At 41.4% G+C, this 15912-nt stretch overlaps 1 protein-coding gene across 1 annotated transcript in view; it reads left to right on the top strand.

Moving 5' to 3' along the window:
• Positions 1-594: 594 nt before the first annotated feature.
• Positions 595-15912, top strand: part of grik3 (glutamate ionotropic receptor kainate type subunit 3) — an 80018-nt gene continuing 64700 nt past the window's right edge. Inside the window, exon 1 of the mRNA XM_061080900.1 lies at positions 595-709. Coding sequence (XP_060936883.1) covers positions 595-709 — 115 coding nt within the window. The remainder of the gene's footprint in view (positions 710-15912) is intronic.

Here is a 15912-nt window from a genome sequence, read left to right as displayed (position 1 = left end):
CTCCTCCAGCTCCACAAAGTCTCCCAGTGCGTTACGAACTGGGATGAGAGACTGGAGTGATTAGACCGCTTTTTTTTTCTCAACGTCTCAAGTGGCGTGTGCACATCCATCGTCTCTCATCGTGCGACGAGACTCTGGGTTTTTTGTCTTTCAGGAGACAGACTCATTTCGAGGCGACCCAAAGTTCCGCAGGCGCAGTTCTGCTCCACAGCGGTGCAGGAGGTGCAGGAGGTGCAGGGGTCTGGCTCGGCTGCTGCCAATAGACAGATAGCATCGGCTGCAGGAGGGGATACAGAGACTCCTGCAGGCTCATTGTGTTCGCAGGTGTATCACTGATCCGCCGAGTGAGGCACTCGGAGCTTCATCCTGACCGAGACGCGCTCAGACTTGTGAGTAACAGAGAGAGAGAGAGAGCGAGATAGAGATAAAGAGAGAGAGAGACAAATCCTGGAAGAATGTCGCACCAAGTACAATGAGCGCAGATTTGTCGCAGACACCAAAATCCATATGTGCTCCGTCGAGTTCAGTTTTTAGGAGCAATTCAGAGCCGTCTTTGGAATTTTAAAAAAAAGTGGATCCAACGACTTTACAACCATGCGAAATACTTGGCTGTGTCCCCGGAGCGCGATTTGGGAATACTGGACCTCGCTGGTTCTATGTCTCTTTTGGATTCAGTACTCTTACGGGATGCCTCACGTTATTCGAATAGGTAAGTTCTGCATCTGCTATCACACACACTCACTCACTCACTCACACAGGCGGGTTAGGGTTAGGTTTTTTTTTGGAGTAAATGAGAATAAGTCTCTTTCATTTAACGTCCGTCTCTTCCATGACATTGTGCTTTAACGGAGAGCAGGCAGGGAGCAACAGGAGAGCAGTGCATTCATAGTAGACGATTGGCTATAAATTTGAGGATGCCTGCTCCGCAAAGCGAGATCTTGTGGGTTAGTGTGACCTCTACGCACCCTGCTTTGTCTGTTCCATTTTCTGCAGCCAGTGTGTTGAGTCATCAGGCTCAGTGCCTTGCACTCTGGAAGTAAGTTTAATTTTTAAAGAACAGTCTGATGGATTAAAAAGCTGCAGTTTTCAGTGTACACACCATCAGAAAGTTTCTAACTATAGTTTATCCAGGGAGGTTAGTTAAGTTTATTTATTATCTCTTCCATCTTTGATCATCACTGCAAATAATCACACACACCCTCACACACACACACATACATTAACATCCAACTGATGAAATATCACAGTAAAGTCCTGTGTTCCTCCTCCTGATTGTCCATGTGAGACACAGAGAGAAAGAAGCCGGCTGGATCTCTCACTGAGGAACAATGTGAGAATTGTCATTCTGATGCTGACGAAGCGATGAAACATTTTGCCCCGAGAAGAGACAGGAGCAGAATGAAGATCAATAGGGGTTTTTGTCACAAGGCAAATCGTTTTTGACATTTGGCAGAGTGCCACGCAGGACAATTACTCAAAATGGCACTGGCCCTCATTAACACAGAGCACTTCCAACAGCCTGGAGAACCGGGGCAGGCAAGGAGAGAGTTTGTCTCGATGGGTGAAACTGGAGGGATGTTGCAAAAAATCCATTCTCTTGTGCTCTGTAACTGAGGTCACTGGTGTCTCAGGAACCAGTCGTCTTTTCGTGTGACACATCAGCAAGATTCCACTCGGGATTTTCTTGATTCATGATTCCTGTCAAGCTCAGTGGGTCGACAATGGGAAGCTCATTCAAATGAAAGTTGGATGGAGTAGAGCCTGGACATTTCACAGCTCCAGAACCTCAAAGGACCTTTTCTACATTTTCTATAAATTTAAATAAAATAAGTTTCAGCTGAAAAGTGTAGGAGCACAGAATGCTGTTTACTGCCGAGCATCACACGCAGCTGTCAGGATGTAGGGCCCGGCTCGTCCCTGTGATTGACTGCTGCAGTCTGTGGAGCCATGACTTCTCTGACATTGCTGTGTATGGACTTTGGCGATGTCTTGCGAAACTGCATAAATCCTTAAAGCTCCCTCTCGACTGATCTGAAATCGTTAGGTCAAAGGAACATTTTTTTTTCTCCTTCTTACTGTAGCAGCAGCTCAAATGAAGACCTGAAATAGACTTGGCAGGCTTTGTTTTTAAAATAATGTCAAAGTGCTGAGACAAATTTACCTTGAAATGTGCTACAGTCGCACTATTGCTTTTTATAGAATCTATCACTGCTTGTGGTGCAGGAGCAGTTTGTTTGTGTGTGTGTGTGTGTGTGTATTCCTAGGATTGTTTTTTTGACATCCTGAGCAGAGGGACATGCAAGAGATGGTTTCTGAATTTGCCTCTGAGCGAAAAAAGAAAAAAGAAAATTCAAAGGGCTTATATCTTCGTATGATCTTTTGAAGCAGAGTGTTTACGTGCAACATCCACGTGTGTATCCATTTTAATTCGTCCATTAAAAAAAATACAAGTGAAAATCACATCAAATAAATATAATAATTTTTATAATTCAATTTACTAAATTTCTGTTTCAATACAGGATAAGCTTGAGGGTGTGGATATAATATGCAGTGTGTGTGTGTGTGTGTTGTGTGTATTCTTATTGCAGAAAGGCTGCAGTTAATATTCACTGTTTGTTGTTGTGTTTGGGGATGAGCGTATTCTTTTCAATGTTTACTGGACCTTTTTGCCATTTTTTGTAATTTGAATCTTAGCGTGTGTTTGTGTGTGTATGTGTGTGTGTGTGTGTGTGTTCTGTGTCACAAAACCAACAGAGGGCTCTCTTTTACTCTTTGAACAATGGCCAACATCGCTCCTCAGCACTGGTTACGAACACAAAATAAACCAGTGGAAATCATCCAGGTGGGCGGCGGTGGTATTTGAGCGCGGCGCCCTCGGTGTGTGCTGTGTCTGCTCTTAGTTAGGTGGCCTGTGCTCCATCTGGGTAATGGTGGGCATCCACAGTAGAGTTGTTGCCATTGATTTTAGTGCTTTTAAAGTGCATTGCTCTAAGTTAGGGCCAGATGGTCGCTCCGTCTCATTCTGCAGCTTCTGTTTGTCGGAGGGAATAAAAGACCGCTCCTCCAGTATTTGTGCTCTTACACGCGGAGGTTTTCTCTTTACTCTCCCTCTGCCTGCCTTTTCATTATTCGTCTGTTTTGTCCTCCTGACATCTTTTCAACCTCTAATCCCATCATTAGGAACCATTTGTGTCCATCATCCAATTTTGCTTTAATAAAGACAAATATTCTCAAGCATGTGGATGTGATTTTTCTCCCTGGAGATAGCGTGTCTGCAAATTATTTGTATGTTTGCCAACGTGAAAACATTAATATGGATATTGAAGAATCACACTGATGAATTCATTGAATGTGACTTTTTGTGCCTTGCTCTGTTACTCCAGTGCACATCGTTCTTCCTTCACATTGCTCCCATCTCCATCAGATAGGAATTGTACAGGAACTGATAGGAAATTTATTATATATCTAGTTATTATAGATTACTTTACGTCGTCTCCTTCATCTGTGATTTAATGAAACTAATTCATCATTTGTTGCCTCTCTTTTCTCTCAGTGAGGTTATTTGCTGCCTGACAGGGATTTATTGAATAATCAATTACTTTATCTACCTAATACTTAAAGCACTTAATCAGTGCCAGTTAATCAATCTCCCTCATGATTTCATGTTGATTTCATTTCCTCAGCTACTCACTCTTCCCTTACACCTGCTCAAATGCATTTTTCATTTAGCCTCCCTAAAATGCTTCGGAGCTGCCATGACTCCAGACTTAATTATTGTGTGTGAAACGGCCCGGAGACTTACAGTAAATGTAAGCTGACAAATGTGCAGCACTCGAAGCTGCATGCAGTGTGACCACTCAGAGGCTTCAGAGGGATAAATTGGGTTTGTGGTCACCACTTTTGGTTGAAGTCTCCAAACACAGCCACTTCAGAGGCTTGTCGTTATCCCCGCACCAGCAGCAGAGAGAGACTGAGAAGTTTTCATGAGATTAACTCTTCCAGCGAGCTACAGAGAGTGCACTCTCCACTCGCATGCTCCCCGAGTTCCTCCTCGCCGAGGGTCTGTGCTAACGTCTCATCTGAAATGACTCAGACATATTTCAAGAGACTGTAAAAGGCTGTAATGGTTCTTTGGAATTCTGGTTTTAACAAAGTCGCACCCAAAGGGGCGTTTGTATCGAGATCACCCACAAGAGGATGGTCGGCAAAGGGAGGGACATTAAAGAAAAAGTGTTTCATGATGCAAAACAATGACGGGACGCTGCATCAAAAAGTTGTTTCAAATTAAGATGGCCATCAGTTGCTGAGTGGAAATGAATATTTCATTTGCATCTGAATTTAATCTCTCGCTACACAGAGGGAGGAAACAGGGAGAAGCCTGCTGGTGGAGGCTCGGTCCCGGGGAGTTGTCGTGGTGAATATGAACAAAGGCTGGTAGAGGTCACAGAAGAATTGGAGACAGGGAGAAGCTTCTCTGATGTGTAATTCCATTATCTGTTAGTGAAAGCAGAGATTGATGCAGCACTTGTTTTACCTGCGCTATCACTCTCCCCTTCATCCACTTGTACAAACATGGACAGATAAACGAACTGCAAAAGAAATAGCTGAGGCCTATTTTCTGACTCTCCCACTCTCCGGCATCTCCACTCACACAAACAGACACACACACACACACACACACACACAAGGACACACTCTATGTAAAACCAATACTCGATACACAACATTTTCCAAAACATATGTCTGGTCTCAGTGGGCCTCTTGTACACAATCCAATTCCATTCTCTCTGTCAGCACACTCACGGCTCGTCATTAGCTTCAATCTCGCTGATGGGAAACGGCAGATGTTCGTTTTGTTGAGCAGAGGGTTTGTCTCTGAACGTGCTGTCTTCTGTACTCGCCTGTGATCCTCTTTAGATGCATTAGAAAGGAAGATTCTACTTCCACAAACAAATATGGGTTCCAGGCGCGCCGTAGACTGTGTTTTCCTGAAGCGCTCTGCCTTTTTGTTGAGTTGAGTCAGGAAATCCAGTCAGCCTGTATTAAATGCGCTGTTGAGTCCAGCTCAAAGTGTATTAAATAAACAGTTTGTTGATGTCCCAGAATAGGTGCAATAAATACGTAATGCTCGGAAATGTGCTCGTAATGTGTCTGATCACTAATACTAACAAGACTTAACTGCATCGGGGAAGTGCAGGTACTTAGCTCCTTGTTCAGTCACACATAATAATGATCATCCAATAATCCCAGCCACTAGGGGCTAATAGAGCGGATCTACCAACCAGTAAGATAATCCTTTGACACTGCAGGGCCCTATCTAGCCCCAGTTAGCTTAGCCTAGCTGCTGCTCACACACCAGATGGTGTTTTCATATCATACTACAAAGAGGGTGCTCTGCAGTGAAAGGTCTGCTGCAAGCATATGCCTCTGATGCCTATTGAAATAAATAAGGCGCTGGGTTCCTTATGGCTGTAAATTTCATCATTTTCATTCAAAAAGTGAGGCAATCCCTTTGCTCCTATATGGACACGAGATGTTATTTTGTAGAAAATAGTTCACTGCTTGTTCAGTGTCACTATTCAGAGTGAAACAGGATATTTAAAGAATCACTTTACCCCAATAATGATGATGAAAAAAAATCCATCCTATTATTCCTTAGCACTGTAAAGCCATTTTGACAGTTTTGGTCTAATGTCGCATTTGAGTTTTATACACACAATACAGTTTGATATTTCTATATGATATACAGTTTTCATTAGGGATTATTGTCTTTTAGAGTAAATAGTTAACAACTAAATGAAAACAACTAAATAAAAACTATGAGATCTCTGGATTAGGAACATTTTAGATAATTTTTAGATAAATGAACACACTGAACCACATTTCTGTCACCTTCATTTGATACGGATGAAAAACAGGTTAATAAAAACATAAGAATATGAAAATATGAGTAAATATATATATATATATATATATATATATATATGTCCATCAGAAACAATAGCCTGATTGATTAGATCCACAATATGCCTGGAGTCCCCCTGCAGGTCCCTCAGGGACTCTATGTCATTACAGCAGGACGTGCACGTTTTGGATTTGACAGTGTTTAGAAATTCATGGCATGTCAATGTTGGCCATTTCCCTATGAATATTTCTGTACCAAGGCAATGAATCAAATTTCATGCTCTAGCCATTTGTCTTTATTACATGCCCTTGTCCTTTCTATTTGACTCTCCCACAGCAGCCCTCCTCGGGGCTCTGTCGGAAACATCAAAACAGTTTGAGAAGAAAGCTTGATCTCAGGGCATTTCTCTCTCAGGGTCATGTAACATAGTTAATTAGAACCATCTTGTTGATGGTAATTTGGTGATTTTTTTTTACATTTCAGCTTGCAGAGCAATTTGTCTTCACTTTTCCAGACACACTGTATAAACTGGCAAACGGCACACTCACACCATATAGTCACAGAAAGTAATGCAGCAGGAGAGACAGAGGGAGGGAGACGACGAGAGGGTAGTTACTTAAATGAAGCTAGGGGACTCTTATTTAGCTTTTTAATTAGCTTGAACCTTTTGATCCCAATTTTAAAACCCGCCACGTTGCAATGTTGGTGCCTTTTGTGTGTCGCCCCAAGCCAGATAAAACCAAGCTTTATTTTCGTGCCTTTCAAACACCACAGCGTTCGCCGGAGCAGTATTAGCTTTGCTTTCCCTCCCCACATTAGTATCGTCCTTATCTATTCCCAGACGCTCCGTGTAAACTTGGTCACCTCTGACACCTCAGTTACATACAGACCTTTTCTTCTCAACGCTGTAAAGCTATCAGGATTCAACAGTGGAGGTATCAGCTGCAGTGCACAGGTTTTAAATCCTAGTTAACTTGGGATAAGGACAATGAATGGAGGATGACACTGTTTCATTTTGCCCTTTTAATCAAGCTCTCATTGTTATAGGTGCACTGCAAATGTCAGGTCTTGGTTGTGTGATTCCCTCAAATTGCTGTTCCCTGACTGCGTGTGCATGAGTGTGTGTGTTTCGGAGAGCGAGAAAGAGAGGAAGTGCGAGTCTGTGCATGACAAGGGGACGTATAAGGGGAGCTGGCATACAATCCCTGGAGCGTAGGGGTAGAGCAGGAGTTACTAATCATCTGTGAGAGAGTAGGCTAGAGAAGACTCACCCTCTATTTTCCCCCGAGAGACGAAGGAGAAGGAACAGATAAGACAAACCTCTTCAGGCCAAAACCACTACAAATGAATGGCTATCACCAAAAATATCGCGGGGAAACATAGATCCTCTCCTCCACATGTCCGCCTCTCTTTTCATCCCTGTGAGCACAGCCACAGGAAGTGCACAAGGCTTCGGGGGTTGCTTCCCTCGCCCCTGATGGATAGCCGGGAGGTTGGAAGCCAATGTCAATTTAGTTAACACAGCCAATACCCAGAAGATTCCACTCAGCACTCATGCTGTGCGCAGGCAAGACAATCTGGGATAGCCTCCCCGGTCTCGGCAAATGTTTTTAGCGGCTGCCGATCTACTGCCCAGGTTGCCCCCGGAGAGCACTGTGGTTAACCACAAAACGTTCCCCCGCGACTCATCTAAAGACAGCCTGTCTGCATGTGACCGGCTGTAGATATATGGAACAAGACAGACATTATCATTGACAGGGAATAGGAAGAGGAGGAGAGATTGTGGGCGGTTTGAGGCTGGCAGTACATTTTAGTAAAGCGGTTAGTGACGCTCATATGAATTAGAGCCTTTAATGTAGAGCCAGAAAAGGCTAGTAACTAATGGTCCCTGCAGGTTTTCACTATTTCAGGTGGGGTTTGAGGAGGAGGGATGGCTGTCATAGTAACGGCAGCTCACGTAGTTGGCAAACCAGAATGTGAATGCTGGAGATTATAGCATGGGACTGCTTATCATCTGAGCAGCAGGGTTTGTTTTTCACTAATCAATTCCCTATCACAGAGTTAATGAAAAATTAGGCTTCTGATTGTTTTGTTCCTAAATCATGTTTTCCAGTCTCCAGTGTGTTTTCTTTCTTCTTTTACTGATCAGTCTTGTGTGTTGTTCGTGTTGTTTTTGTGCCAGTTTAGGCATGAATTTATTATTTTAAACAAATTATGGAAATCATTACAGACTACAACTAATCATTTTAATGCCCCTAAACATAAATTAGAGGGTACACAGTTATTTATATAGTTCTGACACTAAACACGGGTATTTGTTTGACCCTTTGTAAAGGTTTTTGCTCCTTTACCGACATTAATAAATAAATCTGCCACTGCTTCTTTTTTTTTCCTTTTCCTCTGTGATAGACGATCAAAATTCACCAGGAAAACTTCAGATGCAACAAATTCAGAGAAAAGGAGAATGAAACTTAATGTAATCCTCTTTCAGTTAACCCCTCAACCTCAGAGATGTCCAAAAGAAGAAAAAAAAGAGAATTTCTGAATAAAACTGGGCTAACTATGCTCCTGAATTTGCTTTTCACCGAGAGCGAACATAATACCATGAAATCTGCCTGTGCCAAAAAATAGTCTGCAATCAGCAAGTATTATATGGTTTGATGAAAAGGATCAATTGAACCGATGCTGCAATAATAATATGCAAATGTAATGAGACATTTACAGTGAATAAATGCTGCTGATTATTCTCATTGGTAAAGCAAACATTGCACGGCACTGTCGCTCGCTATATTAGCCTAAAAACGCCATGAAATATTAACAGCAGATATTATCAGGGTCTTAAAATACACATCTGCAGTGGTTTCAACATGCAGAATATTTTGTATGAGTAAACTGTGGAAAAAAAATTCTCATCTCCTTTAATAAATGCTGTTGGTAATTTTAGGCCTTGAGTGGCCGGCATGGCTGAAGGCTTCTACGATACAAAACAAGGAGAGAGCTCTTCACCGTGATTACATGTCTAGACTTAACTAGTAAGAAAACTTAGACGGTAGCACTGTTTAGAAAATGTCCGTATTGTAAAAAGGCCTGAAAGGTTCATGAGTAATGCAACACAGTAAGTGGGTGCAACAGAGGTAAATAAAATGGGTCTTATGTTACTGGATTACGGTTTTTATTTTTATTCCTTTAATAAAAAAAATTCTGTTCTCGCTTTGGTCCAATACTTTCTCCTTTTCATTTAAATTAAGGAACATTTATTTTATCTTCAGTAGTATTTGGAGAAATTTACAACCATCAGAACACTGACCACATGTAAAATATTTGGCATCACACTGGCATCACAGGACTAATGCTCTGTTAATGTCCCGCTCAGCCTCTCCCTGCACTGTTCACATAGGAATCCCATCTGCCCGTCTGCCAGAGGGGTAATTACCACACATGTGGTTAAGACCACTCCTATTGTGTGGGGAGCACAGGCTTACAGCATACAGAAAAGAGCAATCTCTTAATGAGGAAAGGCCACATAAAGATGAAATAATTAATCAGTTAATCAATAACATTGTCAACAATCAGGAAGGAATATTTCAACAGAATAGACATTTAGTAAAAAATACATTTTCATATGATGATAATGTAATACCTTTTTGGCTGTTGGTCAATATACATGTGCAACTGGCATTTTAGATTTATTCTAGTGTTTTATATATGGAAAATAACAGTTTTTTAAATTAAAAGTAAAGAAACACAAAAGTTGAAATAATTTGAATTAATTTGAATGATTATTATTGATTATTTCTTAAAAATATTTACAGCAATTTCATATACATATTTAAAGTTTCTGTTTTTCTTCATTATGGGTTTGTTAATGGCCAGCCTGTACTCTCTGTATTGTTTCTTGGGCAGATATTAGTCCTTGGTTTTAGGATATTGTATTTTTTACTATTTTGACATTTTATTCTTCAGACCAAACATAATCCACAAACTTATCATTAATGAGAATAAACATTACTTGCAGCCCCGAAGAAATCAGCCAGCTAATCAATAATAAGGCTAATTGTTTACGTTCAGGCCTAAATTAAAGTAAAAACTGAGCGTCTTGTTGAGTAGCCGGCTCAAAGACCCCTGTTTCAGATGTTCATACCTCCCTCTAGCCCAGCGTGATAGAAAATCAGAGATTCAACCATACAAGGAGGAGGGTGGACTTTAAAGAGGCTGGATTTCCCCCCCCTCTATCAGGGTCTTTAGGGGGGCAGGGGACAATCAGCAGGGTTTTGTGAGCTGGATTTCCAGTCTTTAATGTGGCTGGCTCAAGCCCAGATAGATCAGAGACCTCACGTTCTTTGTCAATATTCTGCCTAAGCATCGGGGGACAGTATGAGATGACAGGATGGACCTGGTGTGTGAATGAAGCCCATTAGTGCGGGAAGCCTCTCCAGCCACTGTCAAGGTAAAAACAGAGGACAGACGGAGATATTTCCTCCAATTACAAGCTTTGGTGCATCTGAGCGCCATCAAGCTGCTGCCTTGTCAAAGTTTAGTCCATTTATTAAATCATTTTTCTTTGACATAACATGTATCATGATGAAAAGGAATGCTCTCTCACTCTCAATTTTCTCCTCCTATTCCCGCCATCGTCTTTTCTTAGGAAAAGAAATAACCATTTATTTGAAGCCATGTTCTTTTAAGAGGGTCACAGATAAGCTTTTGTTTGGGTTTCTCTCACTTGCTCCCACTCTTTTCTCACCAGACAGAAGATGTGACCTCGCTAACACACACTCATTGTGTTAATCCCTTGTCAGGGTAAAACGAGAACTCCTTTCTCTCACCTTTCCTGACCCACACCCCTTCTGTCTCCTCAGTGCACTTGTATTACAAGACTTGCATTTCAATTTGCCATCCCAATCACTACGCTCTTATGAGCTGCTGGTTGGGAAGCTGAGGCTCATTTAAAATCTTCCCCTTGTGCTTTCAGTCAATTTAAGATTGTTTAATAGACATTTAATAGCTTGAACAAACTGCTTTCAATGCAAAAAAAGTTTTATCTTTCTTTTTCTTTACACTTCATTTGATTGCGACAACGAACCAACTCTGCCTCCACCCGGTGCTTCCCTGTTCATGTCCCTGTGCACCTTGATTTGAGACTCCGAGGTAGGGGGGGGGGGACTGTGGGAATAGCAGCACATGGAAATGGGCTGGTGATTGCCGTCCTGGGCTTGTGGTGCTTGAGGGCTTGAGTGATCTTGCTCTTCAAGCCCCTCCTTGGTGGTTGATTAGCTGTGGAGCCCCGGAGCTCGGGAGTGACACACTGGCTCATCAGACTTCGCTCAGCCTGTCAGGGACCCCCTTGATTGCGCTGAATTTCATAATTGTCCCCCTCATTCTGCTTTATTGTCCAGTGGGCTGCCATCTCATCTTGGTGTCAGAGAAGGTGCCACACGAGGCTTGACTTTTCCCGTCGCTATTCAGAACACACTTGAAATGTCTCCACACAAAAAAGAGATATGTCATAAGAATTGCATCCATTCCGAAGCTTCCAGTTAACAGGTGACAACATGATAAATAATCCTCTATGTCTATGAATGGCCTATCAATTTGAGATAGCTAGTCAAATGGTGCCTTATAATAAGATATTGAATTGTATAGATGCAGCTAAAAAAATGTAGGATTCATTTGTGCTTCTTCCTTCTCCTTGTCTCTGGCAGCACCAGAAGCTACGAATGGGCCCAGTATAATGTCTGTTTTAATCAGGCAATTGGAAAAGAATTGCCATCTTGCCATTCATAATTATGGAGTGGGTATATGTGATTGAAAGTTAAAGCCGTAAGAACAGGGATCCCTGAGGTTATTGATTCATACAGCTTGAGCTGCCCTAGGTGTGGAACTCATCACGTCGAAAACTTTATTAATTATTTTTTATATCCTGCCGTCAGCCTCCAGTGACACTTGAATTTCTTAACATTGTGACTTGCACCGGTGACTGTAAGACATCTAGTGGACATTAGTTTGAAGCAAATCTTTAGACTTATCAACTTTAATGGGTCGGAACACTAATGTGAAATGGATTTAAGGATTCAAAGATTTATACAGGATGAAGTTGTTGGAGGTGAGACTGCCCACATGACCAAAGGCTTTGCAACCCTGCAAAAAACTACAGCTGAATGAACTGTTTTCATATGAATCATCACATCTTTAAGTGTCTTCTGAGGCAAAAGCCTGGACTATTCATTCATGTGTTGGTTCAGTGAGAACAATTGTGCCTTGCATGTATCAGCCCCCTCTCAGGCTCTGTGTTTATGCATCCGATTGGTCTCTCTCTCTGCCTCTGGTAAAAGGCCCAGCAGGTAGAGTCTATACGTAACTATAATTCATTTTCATTCATCAGATAGTTGAGATGGCCTCCTGTCACGCAGCCCAGCAGCTGCTTTTTACTCAACCAAGGCACACGAAACAACATCTCTTTTCCTCCTTCGTTCTCATTTCCTATGAGTCATTTCCCTGTGTTCACGACACACACCGACACACACGACCTCCATGTTTTGTAGGAAAACTTGCTCACTGTTCTTGATGTGTGCAATTACATTTAACTGCATGCCAGCTTTTATCCTGCTTTCTACCAAAGAAGTGATGACTGCAGCCACAAGTGTATTCATGTCCTGACTTTTTACGCACCAAATAGGCTTTTTCCTGTTGTCAACCTTCAGATGAAATAACTTGCGTTTGTTGGTACATTTTCCATCTTTTATTTCTAATCAACAACCCCTGCAGAGGGAAATACAAAAATAAGAGGAGAGGAAAGAAATACCAAACGTTTTACTTCTCGATATTGGTTCATTTTCTTTGTACACCCATTTCGGTCGTAGTCATTTTACCTCTGGCATGTTTACAAGACTGAGCTTCCTTGCTTTTGTTTGATAAAGATTGTGTCACAGCTCTTGAATGAATTGAGTTAGTTTCAGACCTTGGTGATAGACTTTCAAGAGTCTTGTATTAAAAAGAAAATCCAACAGGGCTGTACAGGACTTGAACTATTGTGGTGCTACTGCTTCTTTTTGTATCTTTCATCCGTATCTGTAAGCTTTCAGAAGTTGCATTCAAGAATTTAGTTGAGGTGTTTGCAGTGCATCAAAGGCCAGTGAGAAAATATTGGATTTGTCAAGGGTCCCTAAAGAGTACTGTAACCAGGGTAAAGATGACATGTTGGTTTATACCAACTCTGCTTAGCTGTATGTGTCTGATTGTGCAGTAGAAAGACAACGGAGATACAAATGAAGATGATGATAGCAATTGATTTAAATTTTTAATTAAGCCGGCTGTGAAACAAGATTTTCCTTGTATTAGCCAAATAGTTCATTTGACAGCACTGTTTACCAGCTTTTTGGCTGATTTTGTTCTGTAGACACATCTGTATCTTAATCCTAGGACTCTATCTAACTCAATTAACTTCATTATTTTGGACGAAAAAATCTGATGTAACTGAACTGCAAGACGTTCCTTTTCTATGCTAAATAGTTTTAAGTCTTATGTTTTCATGCAAGCTGCGGTAAACCTAAAATCACCTCAATGCTGGTGCTGATGCTTATATAATTGCTCCTATTTAGGGTTATTTAATATGCATTGCAGAGCAAGAAGCCACTAACACTGATGACTAAGGCTGCAAGAAGTTGTGACAAGAGGTATTGTGTTTACATTAGCATACACTTACCTGAATCAGACCTCATTACTGATCTGTGCTGAGCCGATACTGAACATTAAATCTGCTTCCTCCAAAGTGTTGCCTGATTGTTGATGGTGCTAAAGCATGTGGTGGAAATATGACACAAACTGTTATGTTCTAATAGTTCAATGCTCAAAATGAATGTGTAATAAGAGTTTTTTGTTTTCAACATTTGTTGGTGTCTTTTATGACTCAAATACAGTTTAATATCTGACTATCTATATTTAAATAACACTCAGTCCATTCTTGAAACATTGCTGCATTTACCTTACAATACACAGAGTTTTCAATTTGGAAAAAATGTGGGTTGATTTTCACCTACTGTGGATTCGGCTGAAACATGACTCCTGAATCCACTGTCTACCCTGAGCGTCTTCCTCCTATACGGGCTGAATAGTATGTAATACCTTGCAAAGCTTCACACCTCCTTGGTAATGTGTCACTGCTGGAGCCAGATACACTCCCCTCAGTTCAAAGTAAGGCATGTCATTTTGTTGACAAGCTGTAGCTGGGTGTCTGTGAGCAAGCTTCTGCCTGGGAAGACATGGTTTTTTTTATAACAAATTTTTCTGTATTCTCTCTCAGAAAAATCTGCATTGTGACAGGAAGTCTGCCAGTGCTGTGTTCAGATCACTTAACTGGAGCACCGAGATGTGGCTGCAAATCAAAGGCCAAGTAATGATAGAGAACAAACCTGCTTATTCACACTGATAACACACAGGCCCAGCATGTGGGGGAGGAGAATTTATACATGCTTTACAATTCAACGCCATTTCAGCCTTTCTCTCTGAGATGTATGGAGCAGTATGTATGGTACAGTCCAACGTTAGTATATAGGTTGCAAGAGACGGGCTTAATATGTTCTGAACAAAACTCCTTCTTATTTCATGGACGAACCAGCTTTGTTTATGATCATGCTTGGTGTAGAGATGTCACGATTAGTCACTTAATCAGCTATCATTTAATGCCTAGTTCACATTGAAAGATTTTAAGCCCAGATTTTTTGATGACCCACTTAGCCAACCTCATGTCAAGGTTGCTAAGCCACATGATTGTTGAAAAAAAAAAAGCAGTGCCTGTAGGGGATTATGTGCATTATGACTTTGGCCCTCACCAGTGAGAAAGATCAATATTTATTTACATATATCAGTTTGGTGTTTTGCAGACAACATTGTAATGTCCTAAACTTTCTGGAGCAACAGGGAGTGTGGGAGTCACTAGTTGATAGTGTAGCATGTGGACATTGTGATGAACTGTGCTGTGGCTTTAGGTTCTGTGTGTACTGATTGCGTGTGGTCACGGTAATATGATGGCTACAGAGACTGTGTATAAAAATGGATGTAGGTTCCGGTTCCAGAAAGTGAAACCAATGTGAAAGTGTGAGAAATCTGTATTCTCTCAATTCTCCTATGGTATGGATGGCGCTGGACAAAATACCAGAATCACAGCTTTAAAACAGCGATTCACAAACCAATGGGCAACATCATGGTGGGTTACCATTTATTCGAGAATTGCCAAGTCAGTTATGTGGCTACCGGCTATCACTTTGTTGTAATTCAATGTCTTTTCTAAAGCTGAGAAACTTTCCCCTCCTTGCAGCCTCTTTCACTTTAAACTGTCATGGTGCTTTGTCATTTTGCCCACATCCAGAGTGTAAACATTATCACTTCAAGTATTATGAAGGCGAATGGCGCCCACAGTTTCAGCCTGCATGTCTCCAACTGACGCTCAAGTGTGAGAAATGACCTTCAATTAAATTCCTGTCAAAGTGATGTCAGTTTATCTCCAAATGTAATCAGCGGAAAGTTTGTTCAAATATCAGGAGGAGTGATACTGCTCTTCACTCTAATTTCTTCCTAATGAACAAACCGTGCTGGCATTACATTCCTTCACACGTCACCCCATGGTCGTCATGCTCTTTGACAGTGTTTATCCGAAAAAGGGTGATCATAAATTTGTGGAAAATTCATGATCAGTACTGCTGATAAGAGTCGGTTGATGTGAAGAGAAACTTGTCCAAACATTTGACTTTAAATGCACTTCACACACAGTAACACCATGATACCCTTATCTCTCCCTCCGTCTTTCTCTGGGCTCCATTCTTCTATTTCCCTCTCTTTCCTATGAACAAACAGGCTTTCGTACTTAGATAAGACATTTGTGTTTTCCAGGCTATTTTCTATGACATCAGGAGAGCATGGATATGAGACAAGACATCCATTATATAAAAGCTTATTGGTTCTGAAGTGGCAAATATCACAGCCTCGTTTAACACTAACACCGTGCACACACA

Source organism: Limanda limanda, chromosome 11, assembly GCF_963576545.1.
Source record: "Limanda limanda chromosome 11, fLimLim1.1, whole genome shotgun sequence".
NCBI classification, from domain to species: Eukaryota; Metazoa; Chordata; class Actinopteri; order Pleuronectiformes; family Pleuronectidae; genus Limanda; species Limanda limanda.
This window is presented reverse-complemented; position numbering and strand designations above follow the sequence as displayed.